Raw genomic sequence first — 19,448 nt, forward strand, 5'->3', positions numbered from 1 at the left:
ATTTGACCACAGAACTTCACAGAATTCCTGCGGATAACAAATTGGTGTCTTGCAGGCGGTGTTTGTGTCTTTAAAGCAGGGCACTCCTACTGAATAAACTCAAAGAAAACATTTATACAGAAATAAATTTCTCAGCTAGTAATTTTCTGCATTTCTGCTTTTGGAAGCTACTGTGTTTTTGTTAAAATTTCATCCCTTATGGCTCTGGTTTTGTTTCCCCATGATTTTTCAGAGCAATTTTTTATTGTAGAAAATAAATCATTGCAGTGTTATACATTATTGTTGCAGAAGGATGTCCTTATTTTATATAGATTTATTCTTGGTAGTTTAGAAGACCTGCAAAGAACCTGAGGTGATGAGAGATTCTGTCCTCTGTTTAGATTTTCAGTTCTCTTCTCATGGTACCCTTCATAAGCCATTTTCAGAAATATAATTTCCATTTACAGGAAGCACTGATTACAATTCGTCTTCTTGACGTTCTTTGTGAAATGACATCAAACAATGGGCAGCTGGAACATCTACAGACTTTGCCCGGTTTGCTTGAGGCAGCCATAGGTGAGTGAAAAGCCACAAGGTTTATTAACTGTTGGCTTCCTCCAAATCATGTTGCTCTGTGAGTGAAAACATGTTTTTTATGAGTGGTGGTAATTATTATTCTGACCTTTTAGTAAAATAAATAAATAGAAGATTGAGTTAATCTACATTTTCAAATATTTGATTTGTTCCTGGAGCTTTTCTGCTTCTCTGCTAGGTCTGTTGGCTCCTATTACCCAACAGAGCCTGGATTCAACTGTCAGCAATGTGCTATTTATACAGTAAGAGTTGTGCAAAGGACAGCTGCTGCCTACGTTCTTCCACTGGCTGAATGTATGTGGAAGAATTCCTCAAGAAGTAGAAAGAGAACTTTTCCATGCCCGTTCCCTTCTGTTTCCTATATTACTGAAAACTGAAACTAAGTACAGTTTGAATGTTCTTTACCAAATTCAGTGACTTTTACCGGTCAGTTTGAAAGAAGATTTGTTCTGCAAAGAAACGACAAGCAAAGGGCTGTATGCAAAGAAAATTAAGCTAGGATGCTCTAGAGTGACCCTATATACTCGGGGAGGAAGGAGGAGAAAGTGTACATATACTGGCCTGTGCCTTCCTGTTAGCACTTTCTGAGACTGATGTACGACACCATTTTCTGAGAAAACTGTACAAGTTTATGGATTTTAAAGAGAAATATATAATATGTTAGCTAAAAAAAAAGGCTGAAACAGCTGTTAACTATGGCTATTTTGAGATGTTCAGAGGGTCCTTGCTGTAAAAGGAAAAAAAAAAAAAACCACAACAAAAATCCAAACTAAAAACAACTCAACCCCAAAATCCCAACCAGACCTCTATTTTTGATGACAGGTTCATAGTTTTATTGCTTACTGTAAGAGGACTTACAAGAAGATCTATTTTGTGCTTGTGTGTGTGTGCTTTGAGAAAACTCAGCATAATGCATTGTCATCTGAATGCTTATGCAAGTCTTTGAACTTCAAGGAGCTGCAGAACGGTTAAGTTTAGAAGCCTATAGACCAGTACTCTCTAGCTGCCCACAGACTGAATTTCTCCACAGTCTTTAGGCTAATGAAACAGGTGCAGGCTAGACCATTGCTAGCACATGCACCCTATGTATTTTTTTACATACCTTCAGCCAACAGGAATTTATCAGCTTGTATAGTTTCTCTTTAAGACCATCTTTTGGCTAAAGGACTCTTGTAGTCCTGCGTTAGCAAAAAGCATGAAAAATTGTATTGATGTGTTAGATCACCTTCACTATTCTGAAGCCAGAAGAATAAGGATGAATAGCACAAAAGATTTTCATCTAATAGACCTCTTGATGAAGCAGTTCTTATCTTCATTTTATATCATGAGAAATTTCCTAATGGAAATGACTAAAAGATTGATCGAAAGATCTGAAAAATATCTGAATGCTCTTTTAAGTATCAACTAAGTAGCATATTTTTCTGTTTTCAGTAATTGTTGGATTAAGTTAAATGTAAGTTGCATGAAGCGTCCTGGGGACAATGGAATGCCAGGACATTTATTAGTATTGCAAATTCCTAAGAGGAAAATACTTCTTAATTTTTAAGTATAGAGACAGCCTTCAGTGAATTGTCTTCTCAGCTGTATGGGCTCTCAGGTGTTCATGTGAATTCAACTTTTGTTCTGGGTGTGGTCTCCTTGTGGAATATTGTTTTCACAGATTTTGGTTTCCCTTCTCCCTGATTTCTCTCTGGAGCTTTGTAGAAAAAAAAAAAATCCTAATTGCTGTAAATTAGCATTTATGATACAGGAACATTAGTATTTCTCAGCTGATAAGATTATGCCACTGAAGGATTTGTAAAGATGTGTGAAGGTGCTAGAGGTATTCAAAATCTTTCCTTGTACTACAGAGCTAGGAACAGACTGGAGAAGAGACAAAAAGTAATTCTGGGTTTAGTACGTGTTGTTGTGACAAATTTGAACTTCAGGAAGACTTCTAAAAAACTTTCTTTATAGAAATGAAACATCATACCAACTAATTCTGACTGCTTGAGAAGGGACAAATAGCATGAGCCTGCAGACTTTAGACACCTCAGTGTGTAAAAATGATGCAAATTTACCTTCTGACCTTGGGACGGCCTTGTATGCTTATTCTGGTGTGAATTAAGAAATTAAAATTAAGAAGACTTTCAAAGTTCTTTTGACATATTGCTGAATATCTGGAATTATATTGATTAACTTTGAACCTAACAATTAGCAGTAAAGCTCTGTGCAAAGGGATACTAATTTTCATGTGGTAATTAATTAAAATATTCTTGTTTTATGTAGATACCCTGAGGTTAACTCATCTTGCTGGGAAACAGGCTGTAAATATTTTCACTGCCACACATGCTATGACAGGGCAGGAAGAAATTTCACATCCAGCTGTGGGTTTTAAATCTCATCTCATTCGTTTGATTGGAAATTTGTGTTACAAAAATAAGGAAAACCAAGACAGGGTAAGTTTATATCTTTTTTCTGGGAGAACTGACACATGAACAGATGTGTATGCTTGACCATGACTTAACTGATGAAAATACATAGCTGATCTACAAATGTGTGCCTTTCTACCTTTTGCTTTGGTCCTATAGACTGCAAGCGAGTGCCTAATTCCTTTGTTGTTTTCATGTTTGCACTTTCTTTGAGAAGAAAATGTCTGAGACTAAACCTCAGCTTTACTTCGAAGGGAAATGGATGGGAATTGTTGCATGAACTCAATTTTTAATCTTTGAATTAGTTCTCTAACACTTTTTCCCCTCTCCCACCCCTTCATTTTTTTCCATAGCACTTCAAAAATGTAAGTCTGCTTCCATCAAATCACTTTGAACTTGATGTTTAGATTTCCTGTTTGAAAAATTAGTTTTGGTTCCATAATGAGGGAAAAGAGGGAATAACAGCATTTTTTAACTATAAAACCCCTTTTTCTTAGTTTGGTAAAAGATGTGACATTCCTCCAAGACTTGTTAGATTAATGTAGTTTAAGCAAGAAAAGCCGTAATCAAATAACATTGTCTTACAGTTCATCTGAGCACTTCTGAAAATCAAGTGGATTAGATGTCTCATTGGGCCTAAGCGACCAGATAGTGTATTATAGTAGCCTCGGCATCAAACGTGTGTGTTTCTTCTTATAAAGAAACCCTCTGTTCTCGTATCTTTCTTTTCTTTTAGAAATATCTTTCCTTATGGCAGCCTTGTTCTGGAAGGAAATTGTCTTGAATTGCCTTTGTTATTGGTATTTGTTAATTACTTTAAACACGGAAATTTGGGATTAATTTCCTTTCTATGTTTTATTAATTTGAATCAAAGCTTTCACATGCTCGCAAGGAAGCAATTTTTAAGCTACAAAATGAAAAACATAGAAGAAAGACTATATTGAAGGAGGAGTAAAGGATGTAATGGCCTATTTTTACTCCTGTCTTACAATGCTCAGTCACTGTCAGCAAGTACCAAAAATACAGTAATTAATATTGGTTACTCTGCAGAAGGTTAAATATAATAAGATGTGAGATATGATGAGCTATGAAGACATTGAATAATGAAAAATTAATCTCCAGTAGAAGCTTCTATTTACTAAATACTGTTATTGTGATTACTTCATTTTGGAGTTGGATTCATTATTCTGTTTTGTACTGATGCTATCAAATCTGGTTTCAGCTGCTGCAATTTTTATCAAGTTAGGTTTTTATAATGGCCGCAGGGCATTTTCATAGTGTATGACAGGAGTGCTCCATTTTGTTGTTTGGGTTTTGTTTGTTTTTTTTTTTTTTCTGGAGGGTAAAGAAATGGAAAATCTGAGGAATGTTACCTCTTCATCTAGCAAATGCTAGTAATATGGTCATACAGATGGGAAATAAAGTAACATTCCTCCCTTTCCCAGTTTCTGAAAAATATTAGCCACCTTATTAATAATTCTTGCTTATCTCTGTCTGTGACCTGTTGTTACTTTATATTTGTTTATGTAAGTGAAATACATTTTTGTGGAATACCTTATGATAGTGGAGGTGAGAGGGTTGCTTTCATTTTCAAAGGGTTGATTTACTGCTTATTGTTCATTTTCACTGGGATTTTCAAGTTCTCTGGAGCAATTAGTCAAGCAGGCTTATTGTTTTCAATGGAAGTTGGGTATTAACTTGCCTTAAACTGCCCACACTTCTTATTGCTTTATGCTGTCTTGAAAATTACTTAGATTCTTGTGTGTGATATCATGGAACGTTATTTGAGTTCTGTTGAAACTTTAGAAGTGCCAATATTATGATATCCTGTCTGTACCTTCAGTTTATTTCATACTTTTAAATTGGTTCTAATAAATGCACTTGTCTTTTTTAAGGCACTATCCATACACATGCTTGTCAGGACAGGGTAGGCAGCCGATATCATTCCGCAGATAAGAAAACTGAAATTTTGAGATGGGAGTGCATTGCTCTAAGTGGTGCGTGTGTCAGAACTGGAGCTGAATGAAAATGGAGTTAGTTCCTGGGTTCCCATGTGTGTCTTCAGAGTTGTATCTCACAATGTACATCTTATTTTGTATCCATTGTTGGTGTTAACATAAGTTTACATTACTTTTGATTGCATATAGAGAGTAATATGGGGTATATTGTGTTTTATATATAACAAGACAACTGACCAATACATCAAAGAGACCTTGGGCTTTACCATTGGCTGTCGCTTTTGTGCGTCTTACCGTCTGAGTTGTAGGCACAAGCTGGGGAAGTGGCTTTAGTCAGTTCAGCTGGTCTCTTGGCATAAGAGGGTTGCACATCACTCGCCAAAGGCTCTTGAACAGCACTGCTAATGCTCTGACTCTTTAATGAACTGAGGCTTTCATGCTTGTTTTCTATAATATTTTTCTGTAATTTCCCATCTCAGTAGAGCCCTTTTCCAGTAACAATGAAAATGCAGCAGTAAACAGAGTAATAGCACTACTCTATTTTTGTAATAAAACCTTGGTGTTGGTCTGCTTGACTTGATTTGAAAACGTATGTAGTCCCAAAAGACTTGGGGCCCAAACAATGACTTGGGCTAAGCCCTCAGGGTGTCTCTTGAGCCAGCCTACACCTCATGTGGTGCGTGTCTCCTGAAGTATGATGGTGCAGCCCTACAGCATGGGGCATGAGTGACAGAGTTAAAGCAACAGAGAATGCCTGGAGTGGGAGGATAATTGCTCTGTTTATAGTCTCCACATGCTGTAAGAATAATAATTGCAGGGAATTAGTGCACTATTTTATTGGCAGTGGTGAAAAATCTTGTATTACTTTGTAACAGAGAAATATCTTACTAGTGCTTTATTGCTTCATCACTTTCTGTTTAAAACAGTTCTTTGTTTTTAAAAAGCGTTCCTTGGCTTATACTCTGTTAGCATTAGGAATGCATTCTTTACATCTTTTCTTCCTCATAGTTTTATTTACAGTATTGTGATACGTTCTTAAGATATAAGGGAATGTGTAGACAGTTAAGCTGTAACCTGAGATGCAGTTATTAAAATGGGTCCTGCCAGGCTTACTGCCCGCTTGCATGTTTTCCAAGGCTTGGTATTTGTATAAGTGTCTGGTAAAGTGTTCCTTTCAGACTGGTACCTGTTAGGCACACGCATGTCCCAGTGATCTGCACACACTCTTGCATGAAGAGAAGAATAAATAAAAGTGCTGTATTTAGAACACCAAGTATTGAGCTAGTTTTCTGTTGAGCCTGCCAAAAGCCTGTAAGGGGTGTGCAGTTCTCCTGTGCTTTTCTCTCTCTGTAGGAGGAAGAGGTGTCAAGACTTATTGTCATATGTGTGTGCCAGTCCTGCAGCTTGCCTTTTATTATGACTTCTTCACAAAGATAAAATGTTTTTATTAAATGTATGCTTTTATTAAATGTACTGGAAGGAAGGAGGTGAGTTTTCAGGCCGAGCAGTGGGTGAAAGTTTTGGCTGGTAGCTGGTGAATGAACTTATCAGAAGGAAAGAGTGGAAATTCCTCCATACTCCCCTCATCTTGTTTGACTTGCTATCTAAACACCTCAATTTTATCACCTTGACAGAATTTATAGTGTTTTCTTAGTGAAGGCTTTTGGCAATTATTTTCCACTCTTACGTTTAAAGCTATGAACTGATGGATTCAGTGCAGCTCTTTCTGCTGGTTTAGTGTAGTGGAATTGTCTTAATAAAGAATAAAACTTAGGAAAGAAACCTAACGAGTGACGTTTACAGGATATAATCCTTTATTGTAGAAATGAAACAAATACAATGCAAAATAGGTCATAGCAAGTAACCTGCACCCCTCTTTCTTTGTTCATTTACAATAATATGTACTGGAAGGTGAGATGAGTCTCTGCCTTATTGTGACTTATTGTGCACTGGTCTGCACAACCATATTTCCTTTCCCTGAAACTATACGTTGTGAAGTATTGATGCAGTATGACTTGTTTAAAATATTTGATTTAATTTCAAGTGTCGTACTTGAATAAGCAAAAGGATAATGTAGGTCTTCTGCGTTGTTTCCCTTCCTCTCTTGTAAAGAGAGGAATTACATAGACTTCTATCACATAACCCTGCTGGAGTTAGTAAACAGAGAACCGAAAGGAAGTAGAAAGCTTGACAAAGTTTAATTGCAGTCTTTATTCACTGTTCACTTTAGTTCACTGTTACCTCTTAGATCAAATGGAGGAATATGAATCGCCTGGAGGGTTCTGTCCTGTGAAAACTATTCCTGAAGAGTGCAGTGTTGTCTGGAACAAGCTAGACACGAGATATGAGCTGTGTTCCTTGCAGCAGGGAAGCAGCCAGCTGGCAGAACGTCGGCACACTGAGATCATGCTGTACTGTTGCCTTTTGAGAGGGATTCTGAAGGAAAAAACTGTGACATTTCTGAGTGCAAAGTTAAGCCTAACATAGTAAGAACAAAGCACTTAGCTTGAATTTGGTGCTGTGTTCTGGTTGCATTGGCTTTGCTGTCTTTAACTGACTCTCATTACTGATAGCATAGGTAGTTTATTGCTACCTGCTTACTCTGTCTAGCAACACAGTTAGTATGCTGGGACGGTTTGATACGTACTGAGAGATCTGTTACCTGCAGAATAGTGAATACATCCATATATAATTTTGAGATGTGTCTTTATCTTAGCCTGTTAAGAGCAAAACTGATCCCCTCAGGTAAAGAAAGCAATCCATACTATTATGCCAAGGACATTTGAGGTACTATGGTTGCTGGTGGACCTCATGATTGGATATTAATCTCAAAATTTGTGGCTTTCATTGGTAAAGTTGTTACGTTGATTACGTAGGGGGAAAAAAAAGTTGCCAGTCTTTGCTACTGGCACCATCTTACCTAAATGGAGTCACTCTAATAAGGTGAACAATTTATGAGGAAACTTTTTCATGTATGTGTTTTTCATTTGAGGTGGCAGCAATGCTTCCACTAAGGTGATTATGTTGTTTTTTGTCAAAGCAGAGTTGAGAAAGGAAGACTACTGGGAGAAAAAGTGGGAGGAAGAAGCTTCTGTAGTTAAAATTAATCCTAATAAAAGTACGAAGTAAAACATCTGGATACTGTTTAATGTGTTTAATGTAACCTGGATATTTTTTTTTAATAAACATCTAAGCCAAATTGTTTTATATGAGACTAGCTCCCTAATTTGAAGACTCTTTTCTACCTGAAAGTATGAACAAGATTTGACTTGTTTGGAATTCAGTTTCCAATTCTTCTTTTTCACCGGGGCAGGGTGTGCAAAGAATCCAGTTAGAATACAGTTAAAAAAAGGTGCCAGCATCCATAGATCAAACTGTCACCATTCAGCTCCTTAAGTTAATCTTCTTGCTGTAGTGATTACAAAATAAAAATTTCAAACTAAAGACAAATACTTTGGTTTATGACGTTAGTGCAAAAATAATTGCTTTTTTTGTCATTGTAAACTGTGATGCTTGTTTTGGATTAAACTTTTATTTAACTATATTTATGTAGTATACCCTCTTAAAGCGCAAAATTTGCTCTATTTATTTATGCTGATGGTTTTGTTTTCAATGTTTAATCTTTTTTATATTACACTGTCAAATTAAAGGTGGAAAACCTCCAAATTCTAACAATGTTGTTGTAGGAGTTGAAAAGGGAGCATAGAGCAAGAGAAACTCTTAGCAATATCAACCAAGCATTTACCCAGGGGACCATCAACAAACCTACAGCTTGACATTTGTTCCAAAAATTTCATAATGAAAACTAGAGCCTTGAAGATGAGGAGGGACACAGACGTCCTTCTGCAATAGATGATAAGTAGTTGAGGGTTGTTACTGGAGCAGACACATGCAAAACAACACAAGAGATAGCAGAAGAACTGAATGTTCACCATTCAACAGTTGCTTGGCATTTACACCAAACTGGAAAATTAAAAAAGCTCAATAAATGGATGCTGGAGGAGCTGAATGAAAATTTAAAAATTACCATTGCAAAGTCTGCTCTGTGCTTCTTTTGCACAACAAAAATAATCTATTTCTTGATTGAATTGTGACATATGATGAAAAATGCATTCTGAACAAAAACAGATGGCATTCTGTGCAGTGGCTGGATTGATATGAAGAAACAAAACACTTCTTTAAAAGTACTGTTGCAACATATAAGGCATCTGTTGCTAGTCCTGGTCCCATACAGATTTTACTTTAGTCTTCAGCTCTGTCACAAACATAATTTTTTATTAAAGTGCCAAGATTTTCACTGAAGTGCTAGAGAGTGTTAAACGAAGAAGAATCATGAGGTCTCTAAGTGGTGGGACACTATGAGTAATAAATCGTTGGTGTGGAGCTTTTTTGCCCTGAGGTCAGAGATGCATGCCTAATGCGGTATAGCTTTCATTGGACGTTTAAATTGCAGGCTACATAGAGACATCTTCACATATTGTGTGTCTGGATATCCTTGGTGAAGGCTGACATACACACAGTACCATGCTCTCCTTCTAGTATGTTATTGGCCTGTTTCATGTGAAGGATTACCGTAATTGCCAACTAGCAGATAAAGGGGTATAAAGAACAGTCTGTATATTATTACTTTCTTATGAATCGTAGGCTGAGACTGACTTTGACGAGACCTTGAATATACATAAATGTAAACTACATTGGCTTGTGCCAGTGTGAAGATGTCTGTAGAATGATGATTTTATGCCACATACATTTTCCTAAAGCAAGAACAGGACTTGGGCATTTTGGAGTAAAAGAAAGACTATGGGAGGAGGTTTATTCTTGTGAAGGTAATAATGTTTTAAATTAAGATGTTGGATAGCTCTAGAAATTAAATTAATTGCTTTGATTTATAGTGGAGAGGGAAGCTAGGAAGGAGTAAGATGAGTAAATGTCTTCTAACATTCAAAATTAAAACAAGCTGGCTCTGCATACATTTCAGAACAGTCAGTACCAATTTATGATCTTGTTGACCTCTTCTTGACTGTGAACGGTTTTCTGGACCCTATTTGGTGTTGAACCCTATTACCATTGTGGTACAGACCAGGACTCTTATCATTTTTAAAGGAAAGCTTAGGACACCGCTGCCATACAACCATTTCTTGACCTTTTTCAAATTCGCAATAAAAACTTCTTCTAAGTCTTGAAACTGCATCTATGGCATTGATATTTAATGAGCCTGCAGCTTGTGTAGAAATACTCATTTTAAGCCAGACTGAAATCTAAAAATAAGGTATTTACCTTTATATAGAAGAATTTTCAATTGTTCCTGCAATTCCTTTCCTGGGCTGAGTCATATTTATACATGTGGCAAACATGAATTAAACTTGGTGTTCGCCAGCGAGAGTTTTGTCCTATTGCAGGCTTTTTAGACTTGTTGCTTTGCAGAATGGCCTGACATAGTACTTTGGTGAAAGGTATATTGTATGCCCATCCTTACTGCTTGGAGTAATTTGGGTAATAAACTGGTACTTATATAAAAAGGGAGGTACATCTGTGCTGTGGATAACACAGGTGATTTTTGGTGTGTTACCTACTTTGTAAAACAGAGGACTATTCTCCTGGGCTTTGCAGGCACTTCATTTCTTGAAGAACAACCTTAGCACCCATTAAGCAAATGCCCTGATTTAAAGTCCGCTTTGTTCAGCAATCTTGATCAGCTCTGTCATTTCATTTTCCAGGTGTATATTTTGAGGCCTATAAAGATAGGAGGTGGCATAGCCTATCTTCTAGAAAAAGTATTCTATTTTTGCATTTCTACATCTTGGGTTCAGATGCTTTAGGAGGACACGGGATGATAAAGTTCTAGTAGCTTGCAAAATGTTCTGAGATATTAGAAGGGTGTTTTTTGGTTGTTGTTATTACATGTATCATTCTCAGTTAAGAACACCATATCAACGGAAAATGCTTCTTGCTAGTTTACTAGGGGGAAATGGGAATTGGTTTGAGGTATTCAATGTTGGGAAAACTGTTGCTAAAATAACCATGTTCTGATGTGTCTAATATAATATTAAGAAAAAGGCTCAGAAGACAGACAGTAACCTGTTTCACAGGAAGGCTGTTTATCAGCATTTCCTGCTTTTTGCTGGTGTTACTGATTGCTGGAGGCAAGACCACCGTACGTGGAAGAATGTATACATTGCTGAATACTTTTTTTCCAGGAGATCTGAGCTGTTAATCCAAATTCTTTCCACTTTTACTGGTGTCAGATACAAGTGACATATATTTTCCATTACTATAACAAGGAATTTCATTAGTTTTTTATGTTGTTTTTCATTGTTCTAACCTCAACATGAACTTTGAGTTTCCCTTTCTTTTCTTAACTGCAATTCCACATACAATTTCTTTTTTTTTCTTAAAGCTTTAGCAGACTTCACAATGGGCTGATGTTATGGTACTGTGAGTGTTGAACGTGATCCCTTTTGGATGCACAAAATTTTCTTTTCCTTTCATATTACAAGAGGTTGTGTTTGCTGTTTTAATTACCCTATGAGGCATAGGAGTCTGTCATCACAAGAAAGCTGGTAAGGGACCTTATTCAAAGGCATGTAGTGATAGAATGAGGGGGAAGGCCTTTGAATTGGAGAGGGGGAAATTTAGACTAGACGTTAGAAAGAAATTCTTCATGATGAGAGTGGTGAGGCAGTGGCACATGTTGCCCAAGGAAGTTGTGGATTCCCCATCCCTGGAGGTGTTCAAGGCCAGGTTGGATGGGGCCTTGGGCAGCCTGATCTAGTGGAAGGTGTCCCTGCCTATGGCAGGGGGGTTGGAGCTAGATGATCTTTAAGATCCCTTCTAATCAAAACCCTTCTATGATTCTATGATCTTTTCATCTGTTTTTCAGGTAGTTTCTAAGTTTTGGTTACTGTGAAATATTAAAGTCTCTCAGCTAGTATTTTTATGACAATCCTAAAGTTTGTAAGCATTGGTACAAGCCAAAAAAAAAAACAAACCCCACATTATTTTCTGTTTTGTTGGGTGTCAAGACTTGCCCATCACTACTTGTAATCTGTCAATTCAGTTCACATTTTAGAAACACCAGTAAAGTGGTTTCATAAAGGAAATAAAGAAACATAGCATATGTGACATTTTGTGATGAATCTACTGTGGTACTTCTTTGTTTTAGCAGTACTCTGTGCTATATTCAGGATGAGAAGGGCATGAAGGAGACTTTATGTGAAGGCTTATGGAAGGTAGTGGTGGAAGATCACTTATCATTGATCAGCAGGCAGGATGCTGAACACATTCCACTAAGTCATGATAATAACTTTCCTTCTAAAATCAAAGAAGCATTGAGCTAGACAGAAGCTTACGAATGTGAATTATGAGCTCTGGTGTCCAGTTTCTGTTGCATCAAAGTGAGGTCCTGTTATTTAATTCCCTCCTTCTGTGGCACCCCATCATCAGGTTCAGTAGATGTGTAATGTCTTGAAGGCTTCAGCCTGTCTTTGTCTTATCTAAAAAACGGGCTTCGAGCCTTCACTTCTCTTTCCCCATATACTTTCAAGCCACTGTAACTTCTGTTACCAGCCACGAAAATTGTTTTCTAAAACTCCCGTTGAAGCACATAAGGCCATATAAGAGCACCTAGACCGAGAATTTGGTTTTCTTAGGATTTTTTCCCCCTTTCTCCAGTTTTTCTTTGTGTCTTTAGGAAGAGAAAGGAAACTGCAGTGACTGTCATCTGCAGTTTTGAGTTTCTGCCATTGGGTGATGCTGTTTGTTCTAAATTGTAGACTTGCATTATTCAGCTCATTGCTATTCAATGTGGCGTGCTTGTGCAAAGTTTGGTGACGCTGGTACCCAAAGGGAACTGAAGTACTTGAATACTCTCATTTTTAAAAGCTGCAAAACCAGAAGCTTTTATTTTTATTGTGCTCTGTTAGGCAGTGAAGGGCTACCTGGTTGAGTGGTAAGCTTGTGTTTTTCTGCGTGTTATAATCATGTTAGGTCATAGAGGAAATGAAACTGGTGAAATTGTGCACCATTTCCAACATAAGCATTCCTCTCCAGGATTGTTTTCTATTTCTCCTGTTTACTACCCAGCTTCTGAATATGTCCCCAAAAAGGAGTTCCTCACATGTTGTAGAAAGTATTGATACTGAAATGTCTGGATACTGGAGCTTGACTTGTCCTATTATTTTGGAAGTTTCTAAGTTTTCTGTAGTGCTCCTACATGGAGCACTACACAAGGCTGTATATATAGTGTACGTGGATTTTAGTAAAGCCTTTGACACAGTATCTCACAGTATCCTACTTGAGAAACTGCCAACCTCTGGCCTGGACAGGTGCACCCTCTGCTGGGTTAAAAACTGGCTGGATGGCTGGGCCCGAAGAGTGGTGGTAAATGGAGTTAAATCCATGTGGTGCTGGTCACAAGTGATATCCTCAGGGCTCGGTGCTGGGTCCAGTCCTGTTCCTTATCTTTATCAATTATCTGGATGAGGGGATCGAATGCACCCTCAGCAAGTTTTCAGACAAGTGAAGCTGGGAGGAAGTGTCAATCTGCTGGAGGGTAGGGGGGCTCTACAGAAGGATCTGTACAGGCTGGATCGATGGGCTGTGACCAATGGCACAAGGTTTAACAAGGCCAAATGTTGGGTCCTGCAGTTGGGACACAACAACTCTGCACAACGCTACAGGCTTGGGGGAAAGTGGCTGGAAAGCTGCCTGGAGGAGAACACACCTGGGGGTGTTGGTTGACAGCCAACTGAATATGTCAGCAATGTGCTCTGATGGCCAAGGAGGCCAACAGCATCTTGGCTTGTATCAGAAACAGTGTGCCCAGCAGGACCAGGGAAGTGATTCTTCACTTGTACTCAGCACTGGTGAGACCACACCTCGAATCCTGTGTTCAGTTTTGGGCCTCTTGCTGTAAGAAAGACATTGAGGTTCTGGAGCGTGTCCAGAAAAGAGCATCAAAGCTGGTGAAGGGGCTGGAGAACAAGTCTTATGAGGAGCAGCTGAGGGAACTGGGGTTGTTTAGCCTGGAGAAGAGGAGGCTGAGAGGAGACCTTATTGCTCTCTACAACTACCTATAAGGAGGTTGCTGAGAGGTGAGCGTTGATCTCTTCTCCCAAGTGACAGGGGACAGGACAAGATGGAATGGTGCCAAGTTATGGCAGGGGAAGTTTAGATTAGGACAAGTTTCTTCACCAAAAGGGTTCTCAGGCACTGGCAGAGGCTGCCCAGGGAGGTGGTTGAGGCACCATCCTTGGAGGTGTTTAAAAAGTGGGTAGGTGAGGTGCTTGGGGACATGATATAGTAGTAGTCAGGCACAGTTGGAGCTGATGGTCTCTAAGGTCTTTTCCAACCTAATGATTCTATGATTCTATACATCATTTAGATTTGTAAAAAGAAAAATGCCTGTTTCAGACCTGGAAAATTGTTCTGGTCCTACGTAAGCAGATGGGGACATCAAATGACTCTGCTGTGCCTTTAGTTTTCTGCATTTATTCTGCTTTGCTGGTGGTAGCAGTAACATAAAATTTAAAGTATATGAGATACAATCCTAAAAAGGCCTTCTTTTTCTTCTCCTAAATGAGCAATTATTCCAACAGTTCATGTGCTGTATTTGTCTTGTTCTGGACAAAAATAAATTTTTAATCTACTTTCTAAGTGAAAAATAGCAGCAAAACCCTTTTCATTTAGGCGTTTGATAAGTTTATGCACCTCAAATCCCTTTTATATATGTGTATTGCAGTATTTAAAATGTCAATCTATGGACTGTAGTTTACACTTGAGAATTATTAAAGAATGGAAAAGGGTGTTTTGTTTTGATACTTGTTTAAATGAATAGGTATACCAATGTCATATTACTGTTACAGTATGTTATTTCTTTAGCAGGTGGGCAGGGAAAAGCCTGTTTTGATTTGGGTTTGTCATTTCTGCAGCAAGAGGGAGGGACTTTGAATAATGGCTTTAAATTTACGCTCTTCACTCTTCAGATCATGCTTATATAAGCAGGAAAAAAAACCCCACTCTTTTTTTTTTTTTTTGAAAGATAGAAACACCTAGAACTGTGCAGATGACACACTTTTACTGTTCCTCCTTTGCATCCTTGAACAGGTTAATGGGGCTGTGATATCTGCATGGCAGTATAATTGCTGGAACCAGGAGTTGGAGAGAGCTGCCCCTCTGGTGCTGAGCTCTTAGTGCTACTTGTTAGACCTCTTAGAGGCATATCAATGAGACTTGTTCAGATTGTTACAGCAGAAGTGGTTTGCTGGAAGGGTTTCAAAGGGATGTTGACCAAAGATCTAGTGAAGACACTGTGTCCAGCTCTGGGGCCCCTAGAAAAAGAAGGATGTGGACCTGCTGTAGCAGGTACAGAGGAAGGCAACGATCAGAAGGCTGGAACTGCTGTCCTATGACAGGCTGGGAGAGGGTCTGGGGAGACCTTATTGTGGCCCTCCAGTACTTAAAGGAGACTTAGAAGAAAGGTGGAGGGAGACTTTTTACCAAGGACTGTAGTGAAAGATCAAGGGACAACTGTTTTAAACTGAAAGAGGGTAGATTTAGATTGGATGTAAGGACATTGTCTTTTGGCATCTCTCAATGAGCTTTCCTTAAAAACTAGCTATGGAACAGTCTTAATTATATGAAAATGAAAAAAAAAGAAAAAACAACTCTGATGCTTGAAAACCTTTGTATGACCATAAATTATATAAATTTATGGAAGCTGAAAAATCTTATTTTGCAAGCCAGCAGTACTTTGCCAAAACTGTGCAAGTCTTAAACAATGTGTGTATTCTGCTGTGCAATTTAGGTATGATATAAACCATGATAATTATATTCCCCTAATGATGGTTTTCTGAACAGAACACACAGTGTAAGAGATCTCTTTGTGATATGAATGGGTATAACGAAGGCTGTTGCAGTATTTTGATTTGAGTTTGAGATTCAGTCTGGTTGTGTAACTTTAAAAATATAATTTTGCTACTTTTAAGTGTAACAAAAGATTTTAGATATTTGACTACCTCTAAAGTGAAAATACCCAATGTGCTTCATTTCAGACTAATAATTTTTGAGGTGACGTGTACAATATTTCAGGTTGCTTTAATATTTAAATTATTACTGATATTTCAAGTGAAATATTGAAACTGGACTTAATATGAAGTTTAGCTTCATTTTGAAAATTAAAGTTTTTGTATTCTTTACAAACTAAAATAAGCATTGAGTTGCTTGCTTTCTTTTTTGTGTTGTAGCATTACAGTCTGGATTGATTTGATGTTAACCTTACCTATGACAAAATAAGAAGGATTTTGTTTACTGTTCTAGAGCACAATTATGGAGCTCGGTGAATTCATATTGAAGTTGGTGACATTTGTGTTGAGTTCTAGTAAGGGTAAACTGCAGCATTTACCTCCAAATTGGTTTTCTCCTGTCTTTTTAGAAAAAGAGGAGTGCTACCCATTGAGCAGTTCAGCACTTGAAATTTTCCATAAGACATTTTCCAACTTTTCCAAAACACGTAACTAAGTTAAGGTTGCAACCATCCAGCTATGTAGTTCTCAGCTCTGCCTGTTTTCTGCAGCTCCCCATAGTCATGAGAAGCTGACACAGCTTGAGAGGACATTCACGACAGCCAATTCTGGAACTTGCAATCCAGTTGGAATATTTGGTGGTTGGGAGTGCCTTCTTTTAATTGCAGCTCTTGAGTTGTACAGTTCCATGAGCACTTCACCATTTAATACGTTCTTTGAAAGTGCTTTTAAAATTTATAGCTGCCAAGAAAACAAGCTTAAAAATGCTTTCTTAATTTTAAAAGTAGAAATGTAATTTTTAATGCCCCTACAATAGATCAATCTGGTGGCTGCAGATTAAGGTTCTGGTTCAATCCTTTGTCTCCTCTCACCTTTAGACCCACCATTACTGTCAACCTGCTCCTGCAGGCTTTTCTATAAAAGTGTCGACCTGTGCCTTTGAAAATTAACTTCAAAGAAAACAGTATTTATTAATAAACGCCTCCAGAACTTTTCTTTGTTCTTTATAAAAACTAATAAAAATAGTGACTTTTCAATCTTAAGAATTTTTATTAAAATGTTTCTAATTTTATGATTGCCTTTCTTTTGGTGCAGATTTCAGATACTGAAATGTACCTTCAGCTCTGTTCATATGAGATCTTTTTTTCTTTAATGGATTTGCTAGGAAGAGTTGCTGTGCATGTGTTGGTTTCTTTTAATGAAGTTTTAATAATGTAGTATATGTAAATACTTAATGTAGAGTAATGAAACTGTGTTTTGAAACAAGAACTCTTTCTAGTTTTCAGTTAGCACCTGCAGTTTTGACTTTATGGACCTGTAATCAAATGATCTGTTGCAAAAAAAAAAGAAATGACAATATAATAAAAAATTATTTAAAATTTTATAAGCATTGGGCTTAGTGCCTGAGGATGCATATATATGCCTTGATTGCACAATAATCTTTTCATGTAAATTTACGATAAATGTATGGAATTATGGGATTCTTTATGGAATTCTAAAAACAATTTGAATAACACCTTTACAAATTTAAATAGATTTCTATTCATCATGGATATATGAATTCAGCTGGAAGCTGGGAATTTTAATTTCATAGTACCTGCAGTTGTTATTACCAGACTTGTATTTAGAGACACAAATACTCAGAACAACCTCTGTTAGTTGTAATTTAGAGGTAAATTAAGAAACTAGTGTGCAGTCTCCTTATGTACAGCTTCATGTATCGTCTCGCTCAATAGCCTGGGGCGGCAGCAAGCTTTCAGCATGAAATTTAAAGCATGCATACCTGAGTTATTGTATATCATGCATACTAAATATATGGCTTTTATAGGCATATAAATCACAACATCAGGATTCTTGTGTTGTCTAAATGTAAAGTTGATCTTAATCTCAATAAGGTGGCTAAATTTATCTTAGTAAGAGAACCTGATCCTGTGCAAAGGTTATGCTTGGTGAATCATTAAAAGAAAATGCGTATTCTCAGAATTTCAGGTAAAGGTAGAGAACAGTTGCTCAACTTTCTGTAAGTCTGGATCATCAGCAAAGAAACACAATCAATGTCACATGAGGACTGAGCGAATCCCTAGTGAATACAGGAAATAAAATGTGTTGGGAACCATTTCTAGCCTTGATGGCAAGTTGCTATTTGGCAAGGTTCACATCCACATGACAGAATTCTCCTTTATTGGCTTCTCTTCCTTCACCTTGATGTTTTCCCACCAAAAATACATCACAGAACTGCCTTTCCCTTGCCTCTCCTTGGGAAAAACTGTAGACTACATACCCAACCATTCCTGAATGTCCATAGGAATGCTAGTTGTCATGAGCTAGCAGCGCCTTGAGGACCATCTGAAAAGGACAGTAAGAAAGGGCAACCACAAGCCAGTGCTGAAGCCTGGCATCCTGGCTCTGCATCTCTTACTAATGTAATTAGAATCTCTGCTGAAATGCTGATTTACCCAAGTTTGCTGCAACCTTCAGACTTCACTACTGATTGTTCACCTGTAATGAGGTTTGTGATTCTTCTCCTTCCTTCCGCTCTGTTCTACAACTCCTGTAATGATTCTTGTACTGATTTTGACTACAGTAAGAGGATTAGACCTTGAGTACCATTGGCTTGGGCCATGGAGGCTGCCACCTCAAGTCGTTCTGTGTGTGTAAACCTTTGGCAACTCATCGCTAGTCCATTTGCAGGTTTCTTGAATTCCAGCATATGGTTTTGGATGCCCTGCTACTGTATTAACCTCATTACATTCTCTAGTTCCTAACCTTTTCAGGAATTTGTTTTCCTTGAAAGTGGCTTTCAAAACATAGATACTGCTCAACTTGCAGGAGAGGTTTGTTAAGTATTGTATTTATCTGTTTGTCAAAATGTGCTCTGGGGGATAGGTTTTGGGAGTTGGCAGTGGCATTTCAGAATGCAGTTGACCTGGGTCATGAAGCAAGTGGACTATGTCATTTGATAACTGATTTCCTCAGCTGTCTTGAGAGTATAGTGTAAGATGAACGATTTATTCTGCTGTTGCATACTGATATGTTTGTAGATAACTGCTGGAAGGAGCCAAGTGAATTATTACACTAGTGTAACCTAGAGTGTAATTTTGCTTGCTTTCTGAATCCTTTTGTGGTTTTCCATTGGCAATTCGGGACTTCCCAGAACTATAACAGAAAAGTTATGAAAACTTTGTGCCACCGGACTCACTTTGTAATGATTGTCAGTGGGAAAACTCTCTAGCAGTTATTTTTAACTGCGGTTACATTAGCAAAAGGGGTTACAAGAATTAAGAATGATCAACTATATGATGAACTACCTGATGAGGGCTACAAAGACGATCGGAGGGCTGGAGCACCTTCCCTACAAGGACAGGCTGAGAGAGTTGGGCTTGTTCTGCCTGGAGAAGAGAAGGCTCAGAGGAGATCTTATAGCAACTTTCCAGTACCCAAAGGGGGTCTACAGGAAAGCTGGGGAGGGGCTATTCATTAAGGCT

General features: G+C 37.9%; 1 protein-coding gene across 3 annotated transcripts in view; it reads left to right on the forward strand.

Annotated features, from left to right (window-relative positions):
- ATXN10 (ataxin 10) overlaps positions 1-19,448 on the forward strand; it is a 104,259-nt gene that overhangs the window by 52,555 nt on the left and 32,256 nt on the right. For all 3 annotated transcript variants that reach the window (XM_054085730.1, XM_054085746.1, XM_054085739.1), the window contains exons 8-9: positions 447-555; positions 2,842-3,011. In XM_054085730.1, the coding sequence (XP_053941705.1) occupies positions 447-555; positions 2,842-3,011 (279 nt within the window). The remainder of the gene's footprint in view (positions 1-446; positions 556-2,841; positions 3,012-19,448) is intronic.

The sequence above is a fragment of the Cuculus canorus genome, chromosome 1 (assembly GCF_017976375.1).
Source record: "Cuculus canorus isolate bCucCan1 chromosome 1, bCucCan1.pri, whole genome shotgun sequence".
In the NCBI taxonomy this organism is placed as follows: domain Eukaryota; kingdom Metazoa; phylum Chordata; class Aves; order Cuculiformes; family Cuculidae; genus Cuculus; species Cuculus canorus.